The sequence below is a fragment of the Syngnathus floridae genome, chromosome 4, assembly GCF_059516105.1.
Source record: "Syngnathus floridae isolate MCC-2025c chromosome 4, RoL_Sflo_1.0, whole genome shotgun sequence".
NCBI lineage: Eukaryota > Metazoa > Chordata > Actinopteri > Syngnathiformes > Syngnathidae > Syngnathus > Syngnathus floridae.
In genome coordinates, this window is record NC_142416.1 from 1774903 (window position 1) to 1794234 (window position 19332).

General features: G+C 41.2%; 2 protein-coding genes across 11 annotated transcripts in view; both read left to right on the top strand.

Annotated features, from left to right (window-relative positions):
• Positions 1-2045: 2045 nt before the first annotated feature.
• LOC148398547 (janus kinase and microtubule-interacting protein 3-like) lies at positions 2046-4051 on the top strand. Its single transcript, XM_088374392.1, has 9 exons — positions 2046-2120; positions 2207-2305; positions 2395-2628; positions 2749-2814; positions 2876-2944; positions 3021-3098; positions 3155-3388; positions 3468-3593; positions 3963-4051. Exons 2-8 carry the CDS (start codon positions 2216-2218, stop codon positions 3582-3584), a joined length of 888 nt encoding a protein of 295 aa, XP_088230518.1. The 5' UTR covers positions 2046-2120; positions 2207-2215; the 3' UTR covers positions 3585-3593; positions 3963-4051.
• An 854-nt stretch (positions 4052-4905) lies between these two features.
• The window catches only part of LOC148398548 (janus kinase and microtubule-interacting protein 3-like), a 319781-nt gene continuing 305354 nt past the window's right edge, over positions 4906-19332 (top strand). For 7 of the 10 annotated variants that reach the window (XR_015858222.1, XR_015858224.1, XR_015858223.1 and 4 more), the window contains exons 1-13: positions 4906-5467; positions 5649-5691; positions 5815-5892; positions 7457-7627; positions 7751-7828; positions 9393-9563; positions 9687-9764; positions 11329-11499; positions 11623-11700; positions 13265-13435; positions 13559-13636; positions 15201-15371; positions 15495-15572. The gene's annotated coding sequence lies outside the window, so the exon portion shown is untranslated. Of the gene's footprint in view, positions 5468-5648; positions 5692-5814; positions 5893-7456; positions 7628-7750; positions 7829-9392; positions 9564-9686; positions 9765-11328; positions 11500-11622; positions 11701-13264; positions 13436-13558; positions 13637-15200; positions 15372-15494; positions 15573-17408; positions 17498-19332 lie in introns of all 10 variants that reach the window. The other 3 variants (XR_015858228.1, XR_015858229.1, XR_015858227.1) reach the window with 1 other exon arrangement.

The following is a 19332-nucleotide window of genomic DNA, read 5'->3' on the forward strand; positions in this document are numbered from 1 at the left end:
AGGAGATGGCAAGCTTGGTAAGTCGACGCGGACAACGGCGGCGTGCCAACAGAGTCCACTGCATTTGTGTTCCACAGAGAAGGCCTAGTTCGCTCAATGACCTGGACCGCGGTTGCGGCCAGCAGGACGGTGAAATGGAGTTCCTTCAAGTTGTGGAGCAGCGGCACATCATCGACGACTTGTCCAAGGTCTTCAGGCAGGCGACTCGGTGCACGTACGGCAGCGCCGCGCTCGCTCGCTGTCGCCAGGAAACCTTTTCCGTCCAAAGCTTGGCCGGCGGCCGCCATCCAAAAAATTGGCCCCTTAAATTCCGACCTTTCAAGCAGGAGCATTGTGCGCACGCGTTTGAACACGCTTTAGACTTGTTTTGCCGTTTTCAGCAGCTCAAAGCTCCCGTTTTGTCAGCGCCTTTGCCACTCGCTGTGCGCTGAAAACGACGGACTTGCCCGGCTGCTCAGCCCGTCAACCATGAGCCGCGAGCGCGACGTCATTGTCCGTAGGCAGCTAGTGGCAAAATGCACCCTGTTAGAGTTGCGCTCGCTCCAACTTATTTTGCAAGAACCACACGGGAGACAAGTAAGTTCTTTTGGACACCTGCAGGTGGAGAGTCCATCCGTTGTACGAATGAAGTCTGACTCTCGGCTCCTGCACGAGCATTTTAATTAAGAGAAACAGGGTGGGTGTAAGAGTGGATTGAATAGAGGAAGCCCTTGACCTCTAGTCAAAACATAGCAAGGGGTGTTTTACGACTTTGTGTAGGAAGGGATAAGCGATAGGGATAAATAAGGGATAAATAATATTATTTATTACAGGTCGCAGTCAAAGTCAAAGCAACACAATGATACGATAAAGATAATCTGGAAAACCCTGACACACCCTGTAGTTGTCACTTTTGGAAAAGACGAGCGTCCCTCCAATCATCGCCGGTGACGTGTTTTTCAGGCTCTGGAGACAGGAGCTCATGTCAGAAATGTCATTGTGAGTCGCGTTTGTTTCTGCGCCGGAGCCGTTCGTTCCCTTTGCATCCAAAGAATCTCAAAGGCGGATTATTTGTGTCGACAGGAGAGAGATTTGCTGCTACGATACCGACGTCGAGAATCTCTGAGGAGGAACAAAGCGTGAGGTCCTGCAAGGTGAGTCTGTTTGTTTGCGGCTGCTTGGTGTTGCGCAAGATGAAATGGCCTTTTTCTCGCTATCGTTCCTCTCGTCGATTCATCGTGAGGTGTCGCTTCAGTTTGTTCAGAGAGATGTTTGCTTCCGCGCCCGCAGGTCATCGAAACATTTTACGGCTACGACGAAGACGTGTTGGTGGACTCGGACGGATCGTCCTTGTCTTTTCACACCGACAGAACCCCCGACACGGAACCCGAAGAGGTAGCCCGCCATTTCTGCCAGCGTATTGACACCAAACATTCCTCTTCAGCCTGGAATCGGACTCGTCTTTGCGTCGCGGGTGCTTTGTCGCCGGTCTGACTGATTCTGGTACTAGTGCTGTGTTGCATTGGTGTGTGCATGAAGAGGCGGAGCTTCGCTACCGCCAGCTGACGCAAGAATATCAAGCGCTGCAACGAGCCTACGCTCTGCTAGCCCAGACCAGCGAAAGGGGACTACGACGCCGAGAAGGAGATCAAGGTGGCGCCCCTTCCCGCAACCCCCGGCCGGGTCGCAGCCTCCCCGTTCTCACCCAGCCTCGGGTGTTCTCTGGTCTGAAAGGAGGAGGAGGAGCCTCCCTCCTCCTCCTTTCAGACCAGAGAAAAGCTGATGGTAGAAATGGGTCACTATCAAAGCAGAGTAGCAGATCTGGAGTCAGCGCTGAAGCAACAAGGACAGGTAAGCTCATCAATGAGCACACCTTTTTCTCAGACAAAATAGCTACATTCTTCAGTCACTCATCCGTCTGGCATTACTGGACCAACCCCCCCCCCACCCCCCCCCCCCCCCCGAACGTGGCTGGGAAAATGCGGAGAAAAGCAAATGTCATTTTCCAGTCAACCAAAGAATTTGTGGATGAAAATGACACAACATTCCAAAGCTGTCCACGCGTTTGTCTCTTCTAGAATGTCAAGTGGGTGGAGGAGAAGCAGCTGCTGCGTCAGAGCAATCAGCAGTTGGCCGAAAAGGTGACGGAAAGAAAGGCGCTGGGCGGAGTCGCTTGGCGTCACACCTGTCGGGAAGCCCCGCAGATGAGGTCTGACTGTCTTTTCAGGTCAGGCGGATGGAGGCGGAAGAAGCGCGTCTGAAAGAGCACATCCAGGATATCCGAGACCAAAACGAACTGCTTGAGTTCCGCATCCTGGAGCTGGAGGTGGGAAGACTCGCACAAGCGTGTTGAGGCCAGAGATGTGACGGACGGACGGACGGACGGACGGACGGATGCATGCCTCTGCCTTTCAGGAGAGGGAGTGGCGCTCCCCCGTCTTGAAGTTTCTGCAAGTCCGTTTCCCAGACGGCCTCAGCCCTTTGCAGATCTACTGCGAGGCCGAGGGCGTGAGCGTACGTAAGGCGTCCCTCGCAACCCTAACCTTAACCCGAGGTCCCAGAACACCTTACATTGCTCCTTGCGCCTTTCCCCCGGACATCGTCATCAGTGATCTGATGAAGAAGCTGGACATCCTGGGCTATAACGCCGTAAGTGTATGTCGAACTCCTTATGTTCGCACTCCACGAGACTCGGCGGCTCAAATGTGACTTTTGGAAGGCTTTGCGCTGAAAGAAGCTTGTTGACGCTGTGCCTTTGGGCTCTTGCAGAATCTCACCAACGAGGAGCAGGTGGTCGTGATTCACGCCAGGACCCTTCTCACCCTAGCCGAGAAGGTAACGCGCACGTCCACGCACGCTCTCGCATTCTGCTTATGTGACAGCAGCCTTTCCTCAGTGGTTAGAATACATCAAAGTGACCAAGTCAGCACTTCAACAGAAGATGTTGGACATTGAAAGTGAGAAGGTAGACAGACACGCGACATCAGCCAAGGGGAACTCCGGCAATGTGCCCCAACAATTCTGACCTTGAGCTGTGCTAGGATATGTTCTGCAAGCAGAAGGGCTACCTGGATGAAGAGTTGGACTTCAGGAAGTGTTCCATGGACCAGGCTCATAAGGTAAGCCGCCCTCAAATCTCCCGCCGGACCACTGATGGACGAGGATTGCGGCCCAGAGGATCCTGGAGCTGGAGGCCATGTTGTACGAGGCGCTACCGCAGCGGGACTGCCCCGCCACGGACGGCGAAAAAGCCAGCCACGCTGGCGTGAATGACGTGCTGACGGCGGATCAGAGAGAAGAGCTTAGGAGCGCCGTGGACCAATGGAAGCGAGCCCTGATGTGCGAGTTGAGGGAGCGCGACGCTTGCATCCTCCAAGAGAGAATGGATCTGCTGCACAGCGCGCAACAGGTAAGGGCCCAAAGCCAGCCCGGCACTTACTTGCACGCTTACTGGCTTTTGAATGCCACTTTCCATTTGTCCGTCCTAGAGGAACAAAGAGCTGAAAGAATTCATCGAAGCTCAGAAGAGACAAATCAAACAATTGGAGGAGAAGTTTCTGTTTCTCTTTCTATTCTTCTCCTTGGCCTTCATTCTGTGGCCCTAACACCAGCTGGTGAGTGAGCTCCAGCGGCACCGCACTCGACACCTCCGATACACTGCCAGCCGGTCTCAGACGTTGGCAGACGCTCCGATGCCAACGTATACCCCCCGCCACGGTGACAGAGGCACCGCGTCACACCGGCGCTCATCCAATCAGAAGGCAGGAAAAGCAAATTCACATGCAGGGCACTTTTGAACCAGAAGAGAGCGCCACAAAAAACGGTTGTTGCCCCAAACGCGCACTAAAAAGGGTCAGAATAACAAGAGTCCCACTGGCCAGCCGGGGCCACCCGTCCAGCTGTTTCTTCAGGGGGGAAAAAAATTGGAGTCACCGGTGAGTACATTTTGCATTTAGCTCTGCTTTTCTGCTTCTGTCTTCAAGTGTGTGGCATCCTGCGATCAAAGAGTCAGCCAACCCCAAAGCGGTTGACCTCAACGTCCCACCACCATGCCTACCAGAGCAGGTGACGTGATGCTTTGGACATCCTTCCGTCTCAGATGCCCAAAAGTACTCTTTGCCACATCTGCGGCAATACGGTGTCTTTTCAAAGGTGCAAATAAATCCAGCGTGGGCGGAACACGCACGTCTTCGGTTTTTCCCGCTTTGTTTGTGTGACAGCTGTTGTGAAAATTTTATACAAATAAAGTTGTATAGTACAGGTTTGGCCAAGCCGCAACTCCCGAACCGCATGCGGCTCTTTTATGTTCATATCAACATTTGTGTGTGTGTGTGTGTGTGTGGGGGGGGGGGGGGGGGGGGGTTGTGCGTGTTGGCTTCACTTGAGTTCAATTTGGTATTTTGGTCAAAAGCGCATGTGGTGAAATTCCACAAAGTAGGATGGGCAAACACATTTCTTTAAACTATGAGTGTCAATTGGGCTCTCGAAATGGCAGGGAAAAGATGCACAGCAAAACGAAAATACGTAGATGAACACAGGACGTTTTAATCAGAGTGGGAAAGTTTCTATTTTTTGTTGAACGTGATGGCAAACCATTCTGCCTGATATGTCAGACCTCAGCGCATTTCAAAGATTCAAATCTTCAGCGCCATGCACTTCAGCTCACTCCATGCTAACATTGATCAGGCGTCGAACCCGCATCATCATGCTTAAGAGGTGGCCATGCTAACCAGTGCGCCATTATGTCAACGCATAATAACTAAGTCTACTGGTCAAAACAGCGGTTACTATATGACGTCGCTACGTCGTGGTCACGTGACGCAGACAAGACGTCAATGGACGTGGGCAGAGTTAACTTGTTTAAAAGGGAGTAGGCAGAAGAAATATTTAATTTATTTAAATCTATTTTGAGTGCACACCATTATGCCAATGCATAACAACTGTAAATCTACTAAACAAAACAGCGGTTGCTATATGACATCTGCCACGTCGTGGTCACGTGACATACGTGACGTCGATGGGCGTAACTTTCGCCGGAATTCAAATCCGCGGGGAGAGTTAACTTGTTTAAAAGAGAGTGGGCAGAAGAATTATTTAATTTATTTAAATCTATTTGGTGTTTGCGCCATTATGTCAATGCATAACAACTGTAAGTCTACTAAACAAAACAGCGGTTGCTATTTGACGTCTGCCACGTCGTGGTCACGTGACGCGGACGTGACGTCGACGCCTACTTTACATCCCACCGATCACAGGACTCCTCGGCTGCATAACCGTGCCCCCTTCCCAACCAATCGGATTTGCTATACGCGAAAACGACGCCAATGGAAAGAGCTTCCGCCCAAATTTAAATCCGTGGGCGTGGCTCGCAGCAGGAAGTAGGAAAATGGCGGCGATGTTGACAAAGACACAGCGGATGGTAACATACGACTAACAAGAGAAATATTTTTATTTTCTGCTTGCAACTGGACCGTCCAGAGCGTACACGGTAAGTACAACTCATCGTTTTTAAAAAGAAGTACTTTTGTTGCCCTGAAAAGCGAGTGAGCGTGGCGTTTGTGGGGGACGTCGAATTTCGACGATTCTTTCTGGTCAACGGTTGTAAATGATTGTGTTGATTAAAAAAGAAAACTTGATGTAACTCTACTTTTAACTGCCGTTTCAGATAGATTTGGAATTGCATCACATCCAATTTTGCCTAGAGCGTACACGGTAAGTAACACTCGTTGTGTTTAAGGAGATTTACGTTTGTAATAGCAGAAGTGTAGCCGCGTTGCGTTGTACGTGTGAATGTTGGTCCGGGCGAAATGTTAATGTTTAATTTCATTCCTTTAGGTTCCACGGTGTTTGTTGGCTGCAAGTTTTCCACTGCAAGAAGAGGCTCATATCATTGACCAGGAGCGAGCTACAATGGTGAGTAGCCATAACATTTATGTTAAACACTTCCTATTTCATGTCTAACAGTACTTGATTAAACAAATAACCATAAATAAATACAGTGTGGGCACTGAAGTTAACATATGTGATTATACTGCCTAATCTGTCACCGAGTAGATTGTTGCAAAGTAATATAAGATCCAAAGTTGTAATTCAGAATAGTTTTCAAAAGAAGGCCATTAGAATTATATACAAGTCTGATTACCCTGAACAAGCTATTAATTAAATCACAAATTCTTCAATTCAAAGATTTGGTAGATTATCAGACAAATAATGTCTAACAGTAATTGATTTAACACATCACGATAAGTAGATTGAGTGTGGGCACTCTCAAGTTAACATATGTGATTATACTGCCTAATCTGTTACAGAGTATGTTGTTGCCAAGTAATGTAGAATAGATCCAAAGTAGTAATCCAGAATAGTTTTGAAGAGGCCATTAGAATGATAAACAAATCTGATTACCTTGAACATAATAACAAGCTAAGTGTTTAATATGTCCTATGAAGTCAAAATTGGGCACCATCATGTGGTGAAATTTGGAATTGCATCACATCCAATTTTGCCTGGGAACAAACAGATTACATAAATCTTAGTTTTGAATAAGCCACTCCTTCTCAAACAAGTAAACTCTGCCCATTTTGCGCAGTAGATGTTCTGTTAATATCTAGTATTTATACAAAGTCATAATTTAAATTGCTTTCAACCTTCATTCATCGGTTCAACCAACATTACTCGCTCTTATTACCAACTTGTATTGATTTAACTAAGCGTTTAATACTTCCTATCAGGTCTCAAATCGAGATTTGGCAAAATACAATTTCAGCAAATCCAATTTTGCCAGGGAACAAAAATAGATTAAATAAACTAAATAAGTCCTCTTCCCATTAAATAAATCAGAAAAGTCTGTCTTGTAACCAGTCCTCTTCAAACAAGTAAAGTCTGCCCATTTTGTGCCGTAGATTTTGTGTCTATGCCTAGTATTTAAACAAAATCATAATTTAAACGACTTCTTTCCTTCATTCACTTTGGAAATTTGGAATTGCAGCAAATCGAATTTTGGCAGGGAACAAAAATAGATCAATTAAACTAAATAAGTCTTCTTCCCATTAAATAAATTAAAAAAGTCTGTCTTGTAACCAGTCCTTTTCAAACAAGTAAAGTCTGCCCATTTTGTGCCGTCGATTTTGTGTTAATGCCTAGTATTTATACAAAATCATAATTTAAAGGACTTCATTCCTTCATTCACTTTGGAAATTTGGAATTGCAGCACATCAAATCGTGCCTGGGAAGAAAAGTAGATTAAATAAATTTAATAAGTCTTACTACTTCCCATTAAATAAATTAAATACGTCTTACTTGTTCCCACTCCTTTTCAAAACAGTAGTTTAAAACGAGGGCCCTTCACTCAATCTTTAACCTCAACCCCGCACGTTGTGTTGTATCTGTGAATGTTGGTTGTGGCCAAATGATAGTTTTCTTTCATTCGTTTAGGTTCCAAGAAAACTTGATGTAACTCTACTTTTAACTGCCGTTTCAGATAAGCGGGTATTACGTCGCAGTCAAATGCCGCGGATATGACGTAATTGCCCGAACCTCCGCCAAAATTCAAATCTGTTGGCGCGATGGCCGTGAGCCACTGAGCAGCGACGATTATCAACAGAAATATCTTTATTTTCTGCTTGCAACTGGACCGTCTAGAGCGTACACGGTAAGTAACACTCATTGTGTTTAAGGAGATTTACGTTTGTAATAGCAGAAGTGTAGCCGCGTTGCGTTGTACGTGTGAAAATTGGTCGAGGCGAAATGTTAATGTTTAATTTCATTCCTTTAGGTTCCACGGTGTTTGTTGGCTGCAAGTTTTCCACTGCAAGAAGAGGCTTGTATCATTGACCAGGAGCGAGCTACAATGGTGAGTAGCCATAACATTTATGTTAAACACTTCCTATTTCATGTCTAACAGTACTTGATTTAACAAATAACCATAAATAAATACAGTGTGGGCACTGAAGTTAACATATGTGATTATACTGCCTAATCTGTCACGGAGTAGATTGTTGCAAAGTAATATAAGATCCAAAGTTGTAATTCAGAATAGTTTTCAAAAGAAGGCCATTAGAATTATATACAAGTCTGATTACCCTGAACAAGCTATTAATTAAATCACAAATTCTTCAATTCAAAGATTTGGTAGATTATCAGACAAATAATGTCTAACAGTAATTGATTTAACACATCACGATAAGTAGATTGAGTGTGGGCACTCTCAAGTTAACATATGTGATTATACTGCCTAATCTGTTACAGAGTATGTTGTTGCCAAGTAATGTAGAATAGATCCAAAGTAGTAATCTAGAATAGTTTTGAAGAGGCCATTAGAATGATAAACAAATCTGATTACCTTGAACATAATAACAAGCTAAGTGTTTAATATGTCCTATGAAGTCAAAATTGGGCACCATCATGTGGTGAAATTTGGAATTGCATCACATCCAATTTTGCCTGGGAACAAACAGATTACATAAATCTTAGTTTTGAATAAGCCACTCCTTCTCAAACAAGTAAACTCTGCCCATTTTGCGCAGTAGATGTTCTGTTAATATCTAGTATTTATACAAAGTCATAATTTAAATTGCTTTCAACCTTCATTCATCGGTTCAACCAACATTACTCGCTCTTATTACCAACTTGTATTGATTTAACTAAGCGTTTAATACTTCCTATCAGGTCTCAAATCGAGATTTGGCAAAATACAATTTCAGCAAATCCAATTTTGCCAGGGAACAAAAATAGATTAAATAAACTAAATAAGTCCTCTTCCCATTAAATAAATCAGAAAAGTCTGTCTTGTAACCAGTCCTCTTCAAACAAGTAAAGTCTGCCCATTTTGTGCCGTAGATTTTGTGTCTATGCCTAGTATTTAAACAAAATCATAATTTAAACGACTTCTTTCCTTCATTCACTTTGGAAATTTGGAATTGCAGCAAATCGAATTTTGGCAGGGAACAAAAATAGATCAATTAAACTAAATAAGTCTTCTTCCCATTAAATAAATTAAAAAAGTCTGTCTTGTAACCAGTCCTTTTCAAACAAGTAAAGTCTGCCCATTTTGTGCCGTCGATTTTGTGTTAATGCCTAGTATTTATACAAAATCATAATTTAAAGGACTTCATTCCTTCATTCACTTTGGAAATTTGGAATTGCAGCACATCAAATTTTGCCTGGGAAGAAAAGTAGATTAAATAAATTTAATAAGTCTTACTACTTCCCATTAAATAAATTAAATACGTCTTACTTGTTCCCACTCCTTTTCAAAACAGTAGTTTAAAACGAGGGCCCTTCACTCAATCTTTAACCTCAACCCCGCACGTTGTGTTGTATCTGTGAATGTTGGTTGTGGCCAAATGATAGTTTTCTTTCATTCGTTTAGGTTCCAAGAAAACTTGATGTAACTCTACTTTTAACTGCCGTTTCAGATAAGCGGGTATTACGTCGCAGTCAAATGCCGCGGATATGACGTAATTGCCCGAACCTCCGCCAAAATTCAAATCTGTTGGCGCGATGGCCGTGAGCCACTGAGCAGCGACGATTATCAACAGAAATATCTTTATTTTCTGCTTGCAACTGGACCGTCTAGAGCGTACACGGTAAGTAACACTCATTGTGTTTAAGGAGATTTACGTTTGTAATAGCAGAAGTGTAGCCGCGTTGCGTTGTACGTGTGAAAATTGGTCGAGGCGAAATGTTAATGTTTAATTTCATTCCTTTAGGTTCCACGGTGTTTGTTGGCTGCAAGTTTTCCACTGCAAGAAGAGGCTTGTATCATTGACCAGGAGCGAGCTACAATGGTGAGTAGCCATAACATTTATGTTAAACACTTCCTATTTCATGTCTAACAGTACTTGATTTAACAAATAACCATAAATAAATACAGTGTGGGCACTGAAGTTAACATATGTGATTATACTGCCTAATCTGTCACGGAGTAGATTGTTGCAAAGTAATATAAGATCCAAAGTTGTAATTCAGAATAGTTTTCAAAAGAAGGCCATTAGAATTATATACAAGTCTGATTACCCTGAACAAGCTATTAATTAAATCACAAATTCTTCAATTCAAAGATTTGGTAGATTATCAGACAAATAATGTCTAACAGTAATTGATTTAACACATCACGATAAGTAGATTGAGTGTGGGCACTCTCAAGTTAACATATGTGATTATACTGCCTAATCTGTTACAGAGTATGTTGTTGCCAAGTAATGTAGAATAGATCCAAAGTAGTAATCTAGAATAGTTTTGAAGAGGCCATTAGAATGATAAACAAATCTGATTACCTTGAACATAATAACAAGCTAAGTGTTTAATATGTCCTATGAAGTCAAAATTGGGCACCATCATGTGGTGAAATTTGGAATTGCATCACATCCAATTTTGCCTGGGAACAAACAGATTACATAAATCTTAGTTTTGAATAAGCCACTCCTTCTCAAACAAGTAAACTCTGCCCATTTTGCGCAGTAGATGTTCTGTTAATATCTAGTATTTATACAAAGTCATAATTTAAATTGCTTTCAACCTTCATTCATCGGTTCAACCAACATTACTCGCTCTTATTACCAACTTGTATTGATTTAACTAAGCGTTTAATACTTCCTATCAGGTCTCAAATCGAGATTTGGCAAAATACAATTTCAGCAAATCCAATTTTGCCAGGGAACAAAAATAGATTAAATAAACTAAATAAGTCCTCTTCCCATTAAATAAATCAGAAAAGTCTGTCTTGTAACCAGTCCTCTTCAAACAAGTAAAGTCTGCCCATTTTGTGCCGTAGATTTTGTGTCTATGCCTAGTATTTAAACAAAATCATAATTTAAACGACTTCTTTCCTTCATTCACTTTGGAAATTTGGAATTGCAGCAAATCGAATTTTGGCAGGGAACAAAAATAGATCAATTAAACTAAATAAGTCTTCTTCCCATTAAATAAATTAAAAAAGTCTGTCTTGTAACCAGTCCTTTTCAAACAAGTAAAGTCTGCCCATTTTGTGCCGTCGATTTTGTGTTAATGCCTAGTATTTATACAAAATCATAATTTAAAGGACTTCATTCCTTCATTCACTTTGGAAATTTGGAATTGCAGCACATCAAATTTTGCCTGGGAAGAAAAGTAGATTAAATAAATTTAATAAGTCTTACTACTTCCCATTAAATAAATTAAATACGTCTTACTTGTTCCCACTCCTTTTCAAAACAGTAGTTTAAAACGAGGGCCCTTCACTCAATCTTTAACCTCAACCCCGCACGTTGTGTTGTATCTGTGAATGTTGGTTGTGGCCAAATGATAGTTTTCTTTCATTCGTTTAGGTTCCAAGAAAACTTGATGTAACTCTACTTTTAACTGCCGTTTCAGATAAGCGGGTATTACGTCGCAGTCAAATGCCGCGGATATGACGTAATTGCCCGAACCTCCGCCAAAATTCAAATCTGTTGGCGCGATGGCCGTGAGCCACTGAGCAGCGACGATTATCAACAGAAATATCTTTATTTTCTGCTTGCAACTGGACCGTCTAGAGCGTACACGGTAAGTAACACTCATTGTGTTTAAGGAGATTTACGTTTGTAATAGCAGAAGTGTAGCCGCGTTGCGTTGTACGTGTGAAAATTGGTCGAGGCGAAATGTTAATGTTTAATTTCATTCCTTTAGGTTCCACGGTGTTTGTTGGCTGCAAGTTTTCCACTGCAAGAAGAGGCTTGTATCATTGACCAGGAGCGAGCTACAATGGTGAGTAGCCATAACATTTATGTTAAACACTTCCTATTTCATGTCTAACAGTACTTGATTTAACAAATAACCATAAATAAATACAGTGTGGGCACTGAAGTTAACATATGTGATTATACTGCCTAATCTGTCACGGAGTAGATTGTTGCAAAGTAATATAAGATCCAAAGTTGTAATTCAGAATAGTTTTCAAAAGAAGGCCATTAGAATTATATACAAGTCTGATTACCCTGAACAAGCTATTAATTAAATCACAAATTCTTCAATTCAAAGATTTGGTAGATTATCAGACAAATAATGTCTAACAGTAATTGATTTAACACATCACGATAAGTAGATTGAGTGTGGGCACTCTCAAGTTAACATATGTGATTATACTGCCTAATCTGTTACAGAGTATGTTGTTGCCAAGTAATGTAGAATAGATCCAAAGTAGTAATCTAGAATAGTTTTGAAGAGGCCATTAGAATGATAAACAAATCTGATTACCTTGAACATAATAACAAGCTAAGTGTTTAATATGTCCTATGAAGTCAAAATTGGGCACCATCATGTGGTGAAATTTGGAATTGCATCACATCCAATTTTGCCTGGGAACAAACAGATTACATAAATCTTAGTTTTGAATAAGCCACTCCTTCTCAAACAAGTAAACTCTGCCCATTTTGCGCAGTAGATGTTCTGTTAATATCTAGTATTTATACAAAGTCATAATTTAAATTGCTTTCAACCTTCATTCATCGGTTCAACCAACATTACTCGCTCTTATTACCAACTTGTATTGATTTAACTAAGCGTTTAATACTTCCTATCAGGTCTCAAATCGAGATTTGGCAAAATACAATTTCAGCAAATCCAATTTTGCCAGGGAACAAAAATAGATTAAATAAACTAAATAAGTCCTCTTCCCATTAAATAAATCAGAAAAGTCTGTCTTGTAACCAGTCCTCTTCAAACAAGTAAAGTCTGCCCATTTTGTGCCGTAGATTTTGTGTCTATGCCTAGTATTTAAACAAAATCATAATTTAAACGACTTCTTTCCTTCATTCACTTTGGAAATTTGGAATTGCAGCAAATCGAATTTTGGCAGGGAACAAAAATAGATCAATTAAACTAAATAAGTCTTCTTCCCATTAAATAAATTAAAAAAGTCTGTCTTGTAACCAGTCCTTTTCAAACAAGTAAAGTCTGCCCATTTTGTGCCGTCGATTTTGTGTTAATGCCTAGTATTTATACAAAATCATAATTTAAAGGACTTCATTCCTTCATTCACTTTGGAAATTTGGAATTGCAGCACATCAAATTTTGCCTGGGAAGAAAAGTAGATTAAATAAATTTAATAAGTCTTACTACTTCCCATTAAATAAATTAAATACGTCTTACTTGTTCCCACTCCTTTTCAAAACAGTAGTTTAAAACGAGGGCCCTTCACTCAATCTTTAACCTCAACCCCGCACGTTGTGTTGTATCTGTGAATGTTGGTTGTGGCCAAATGATAGTTTTCTTTCATTCGTTTAGGTTCCAAGAAAACTTGATGTAACTCTACTTTTAACTGCCGTTTCAGATAAGCGGGTATTACGTCGCAGTCAAATGCCGCGGATATGACGTAATTGCCCGAACCTCCGCCAAAATTCAAATCTGTTGGCGCGATGGCCGTGAGCCACTGAGCAGCGACGATTATCAACAGAAATATCTTTATTTTCTGCTTGCAACTGGACCGTCTAGAGCGTACACGGTAAGTAACACTCATTGTGTTTAAGGAGATTTACGTTTGTAATAGCAGAAGTGTAGCCGCGTTGCGTTGTACGTGTGAAAATTGGTCGAGGCGAAATGTTAATGTTTAATTTCATTCCTTTAGGTTCCACGGTGTTTGTTGGCTGCAAGTTTTCCACTGCAAGAAGAGGCTTGTATCATTGACCAGGAGCGAGCTACAATGGTGAGTAGCCATAACATTTATGTTAAACACTTCCTATTTCATGTCTAACAGTACTTGATTTAACAAATAACCATAAATAAATACAGTGTGGGCACTGAAGTTAACATATGTGATTATACTGCCTAATCTGTCACGGAGTAGATTGTTGCAAAGTAATATAAGATCCAAAGTTGTAATTCAGAATAGTTTTCAAAAGAAGGCCATTAGAATTATATACAAGTCTGATTACCCTGAACAAGCTATTAATTAAATCACAAATTCTTCAATTCAAAGATTTGGTAGATTATCAGACAAATAATGTCTAACAGTAATTGATTTAACACATCACGATAAGTAGATTGAGTGTGGGCACTCTCAAGTTAACATATGTGATTATACTGCCTAATCTGTTACAGAGTATGTTGTTGCCAAGTAATGTAGAATAGATCCAAAGTAGTAATCTAGAATAGTTTTGAAGAGGCCATTAGAATGATAAACAAATCTGATTACCTTGAACATAATAACAAGCTAAGTGTTTAATATGTCCTATGAAGTCAAAATTGGGCACCATCATGTGGTGAAATTTGGAATTGCATCACATCCAATTTTGCCTGGGAACAAACAGATTACATAAATCTTAGTTTTGAATAAGCCACTCCTTCTCAAACAAGTAAACTCTGCCCATTTTGCGCAGTAGATGTTCTGTTAATATCTAGTATTTATACAAAGTCATAATTTAAATTGCTTTCAACCTTCATTCATCGGTTCAACCAACATTACTCGCTCTTATTACCAACTTGTATTGATTTAACTAAGCGTTTAATACTTCCTATCAGGTCTCAAATCGAGATTTGGCAAAATACAATTTCAGCAAATCCAATTTTGCCAGGGAACAAAAATAGATTAAATAAACTAAATAAGTCCTCTTCCCATTAAATAAATCAGAAAAGTCTGTCTTGTAACCAGTCCTCTTCAAACAAGTAAAGTCTGCCCATTTTGTGCCGTAGATTTTGTGTCTATGCCTAGTATTTAAACAAAATCATAATTTAAACGACTTCTTTCCTTCATTCACTTTGGAAATTTGGAATTGCAGCAAATCGAATTTTGGCAGGGAACAAAAATAGATCAATTAAACTAAATAAGTCTTCTTCCCATTAAATAAATTAAAAAAGTCTGTCTTGTAACCAGTCCTTTTCAAACAAGTAAAGTCTGCCCATTTTGTGCCGTCGATTTTGTGTTAATGCCTAGTATTTATACAAAATCATAATTTAAAGGACTTCATTCCTTCATTCACTTTGGAAATTTGGAATTGCAGCACATCAAATTTTGCCTGGGAAGAAAAGTAGATTAAATAAATTTAATAAGTCTTACTACTTCCCATTAAATAAATTAAATACGTCTTACTTGTTCCCACTCCTTTTCAAAACAGTAGTTTAAAACGAGGGCCCTTCACTCAATCTTTAACCTCAACCCCGCACGTTGTGTTGTATCTGTGAATGTTGGTTGTGGCCAAATGATAGTTTTCTTTCATTCGTTTAGGTTCCAAGAAAACTTGATGTAACTCTACTTTTAACTGCCGTTTCAGATAAGCGGGTATTACGTCGCAGTCAAATGCCGCGGATATGACGTAATTGCCCGAACCTCCGCCAAAATTCAAATCTGTTGGCGCGATGGCCGTGAGCCACTGAGCAGCGACGATTATCAACAGAAATATCTTTATTTTCTGCTTGCAACTGGACCGTCTAGAGCGTACACGGTAAGTAACACTCATTGTGTTTAAGGAGATTTACGTTTGTAATAGCAGAAGTGTAGCCGCGTTGCGTTGTACGTGTGAAAATTGGTCGAGGCGAAATGTTAATGTTTAATTTCATTCCTTTAGGTTCCACGGTGTTTGTTGGCTGCAAGTTTTCCACTGCAAGAAGAGGCTTGTATCATTGACCAGGAGCGAGCTACAATGGTGAGTAGCCATAACATTTATGTTAAACACTTCCTATTTCATGTCTAACAGTACTTGATTTAACAAATAACCATAAATAAATACAGTGTGGGCACTGAAGTTAACATATGTGATTATACTGCCTAATCTGTCACCGAGTAGATTGTTGCAAAGTAATGTAAGATCCAAAGTTGTAATTCAGAATAGTTTTCAAAAGAAGGCCATTAGAATTATATACAAGTCTGATTACCCTGAACAAGCTATTAATTAAATCACAAATTCTTCAATTCAAAGATTTGGTAGATTATCAGACAAATAATGTCTAACAGTAATTGATTTAACACATCACGATAAGTAGATTGAGTGTGGGCACTCTCAAGTTAACATATATGATTATACTGCCTAATCTGTTACAGAGTATGTTGTTGCCAAGTAATGTAGAATAGATCCAAAGTAGTAATCCAGAATAGTTTTGAAGAGGCCATTAGAATAATAAACAAATCTGATTACCTTGAACATAATAACAAGCTAAGTGTTTAATATGTCTTATGAAGTCAAAATTGGGCACCATCATGTGGTGAAATTTGGAATTGCATCACATCCAATTTTGCCTGGGAACAAACAGATTAAATAAATCTTAGTTTTGAATAAGCCACTCCTTCTCAAACAAGTAAACTCTGCCCATTTCGCGCAGTAGATGTTCTGTTAATGTCTAGTATTTATACAAAGTCATAATTTAAATTGCTTTCAACCTTCATTCATCGGTTCAACCAACATTACTCGCTCTTATTACCAACTTGTATTGATTTAACTAAGCGTTTAATACTTCCTATCAGGTCTCAAGGCAAGATTTGGCAAAATACAATTTCAGCAAATCCAATTTTGCCAGGGAACAAAAATAGATTAAATAAACTAAATAAGTCTTCTTCCCATTAAATAAATCAGAAAAGTCTGTCTTGTAACCAGTCCTCTTCAAACAAGTAAAGTCTGCCCATTTTGTGCCGTAGATTTTGTGTCTATGCCTAGTATTTAAACAAAATCATAATTTAAACGACTTCTTTCCTTCATTCACTTTGGAAATTTGGAATTGCAGCAAATCGAATTTTGCCAGGGAACAAAAATAGATCAATTAAACTAAATAAGTCTTCTTCCCATTAAATAAATTAAAAAAGTCTGTCTTGTAACCAGTCCTTTTCAAACAAGTAAAGTCTGCCCATTTTGTGCCGTCGATTTTGTGTTAATGCCTAGTATTTATACAAAATCATAATTTAAAGGACTTCATTCCTTCATTCACTTTGGAAATTTGGAATTGCAGCACATCAAATTTTGCCTGAGAAGAAAAGTAGATTAAATAAATTTAATAAGTCTTACTACTTCCCATTAAATAAATTAAATACGTCTTACTTGTTCCCACTCCTTTTCAAAACAGTAGTTTAAAACGAGGTCCCTTCACTCAACCTTTAACCCTATTTATTCACCTTCTAGGCTAAGTGTTAAAGGCTAAGTGTTAAAGGCTAAGTGTTAAAGGCTAAGTGTTAGAGGCTAAGTGCCAGAGGCTAGGCGCCAGAGGCGAGTTTTTGTGGGCTGAAGTTTTAGTGGGGTTAGTGTGAATACAATCCAAAAGAATACAACAGAATACAATACAATAGAATATAATACATAGATTAAATTCAATAGCTCTTACTACTTCCCATTAAATAAATTAAATACGTCTTACTTGTTCCCAATCCTTTTCAAAAAAGTAGTTTAAAACGAGGGCCCTTCACTCAACCTTTAACCTCAACCCCGCACGTCACATTGTGTTGTATCTGTGAATGTTGGTTGTGGCCAAATGATAGTTTTCTTTCATTCGTTTAGGTTCCACGGTGTTTGTTGGCTATGTTTTCCACTGTCAGAAGGATGAAAATACAAAGTACAACGCTTGGACATGGGCGAAGACGTCACCGGTGAGTTCTTCCTTCCTATTTATTTACCTTCTAGATGCTAGAGGCTAAGTGTTAGAGGCTAAGTGTTAGAGGCTAAGTGTTAAAGGCAACACAATACGAACAACACAACACAATACGAACAACTCAACACAATATGAACAACACAATATGAACAACACAACACAATACGAACAACACAACACATTACGAATAACACAACACAATACGAACAACACAACGATACTGCACTGAACAACACGATACCGCACTGAGAAACACGATACCGCACTGAACAACACGATACCGCACTGAACAACACCATGCCGAACTGAACACCATGCCACACTGAACAACACCATCCCGCACTGAACAACACCATGCCGCACTAAATAACACCATGCCGCACTGAACAACACCATGCCTCACTGAACGACACCATGCCGCACTGAAAGACACCATGCCGCACTGAACGACACCATGCCGCACTGAAAGACACCATCCCGCACTGAACACCATGCCGCACTGAACAACACCATCCTGCACTGAACAACACCATCCCGCACTGAACAACACCATGCCGCACTGAACAACATTATGCCGCACTGAACATTATGCCGCACTGAACAACACCATGCCGCACTGAACAACACCATGCCGCACTGAACAACATTATGCCGCACTGAACAACACCATGCCGCACTGAACAACACCATGCCGCACTGAACAACACCATGCCGCACTGAACAACACCATGCCGCACTGAACAACATTATGCCGCACTGAACAACACCATGCCGCACTGAACAACACCATCCTGCACTGAACAACACCATTCCGCATTGAACACCATGCCGCACTGAACAACACCATCCCGCACTGAACAACACCATCCCGCACTGAACAACACCATGCCGCACTGAACAACATTATGCCGCACTGAACAACATTATGCCGCACTGAACAACACCATGCCGCACTGAACAACACCATGCCGCACTGAACAACACCATGCCGCACTGAACAACATTATAACGCACTGAACCACACCATCCCGCACTGAACAACACCATGCCGCACTAAACAACATTATGCCGCACTGAACAACATTATGCCGAAATGAACAACACCATGCCGCACTGAACAACACCATGCCGCACTGAACAACACCATGCCGCACTGAACAACACCATGCCGCACTGAACAACACGATCCCGCATTGAACACCATCCCGCACTGAACAACACCATGCCGCACTGAACAACACCATGCCGCACTGAACAACACCATGCCGCACTGAACAACACCATGCCGCACTGAACAACACCATTCCGCGCTGAACAACACCATGCCGCACTGAACAACATTATGCCGCACTGAACAACACCATGCCGCACTGAACAACACCATCCCGAACTGAACAACACCATCCCGAACTGAACAACACCATGCCGCACTGAACAACACCATCCTGCACTGAACAACACCATCCCGCACTGAACAACACCATGCCGCACTGAACAACACCATGCCGCAATGAACAACACCATCCCGCACTGAACAACATTATGCCGCACTGAACAACATTATGCCGCACTGAACAACATTATGCCGCACTGAACAACATTATGCCGCACTGAACAACATTATGCCGCACTGAACAACACCATGCCGCACTGAACAACACCATGCCGCACTGAACAACACCATGCCGCACTGAACACCATGCCGCACTGAACAACACGATCCCGCATTGAACAACACCATGCCGCACTGAACAACACCATCCTGCACTGAACAACACCATCCCGCACTGAACAACACCATGCCGCACTGAACAACATTATGCCGCACTGAAC

Bases quoted from the DNA above. Each gene is read 5' to 3' on its own strand.
- LOC148398547 (XM_088374392.1), top strand. From the start codon at position 2,216: ATGGAGGCGGAAGAAGCGCGTCTGAAAGAGCACATCCAGGATATCCGA. The intron at 2,945-3,020 runs GTAGACAGACAC...GAGCTGTGCTAG, and splicing joins TGGACATTGAAAGTGAGAAG to GATATGTTCTGCAAGCAGAA. The intron at 3,099-3,154 runs GTAAGCCGCCCT...ATTGCGGCCCAG, and splicing joins CCATGGACCAGGCTCATAAG to AGGATCCTGGAGCTGGAGGC.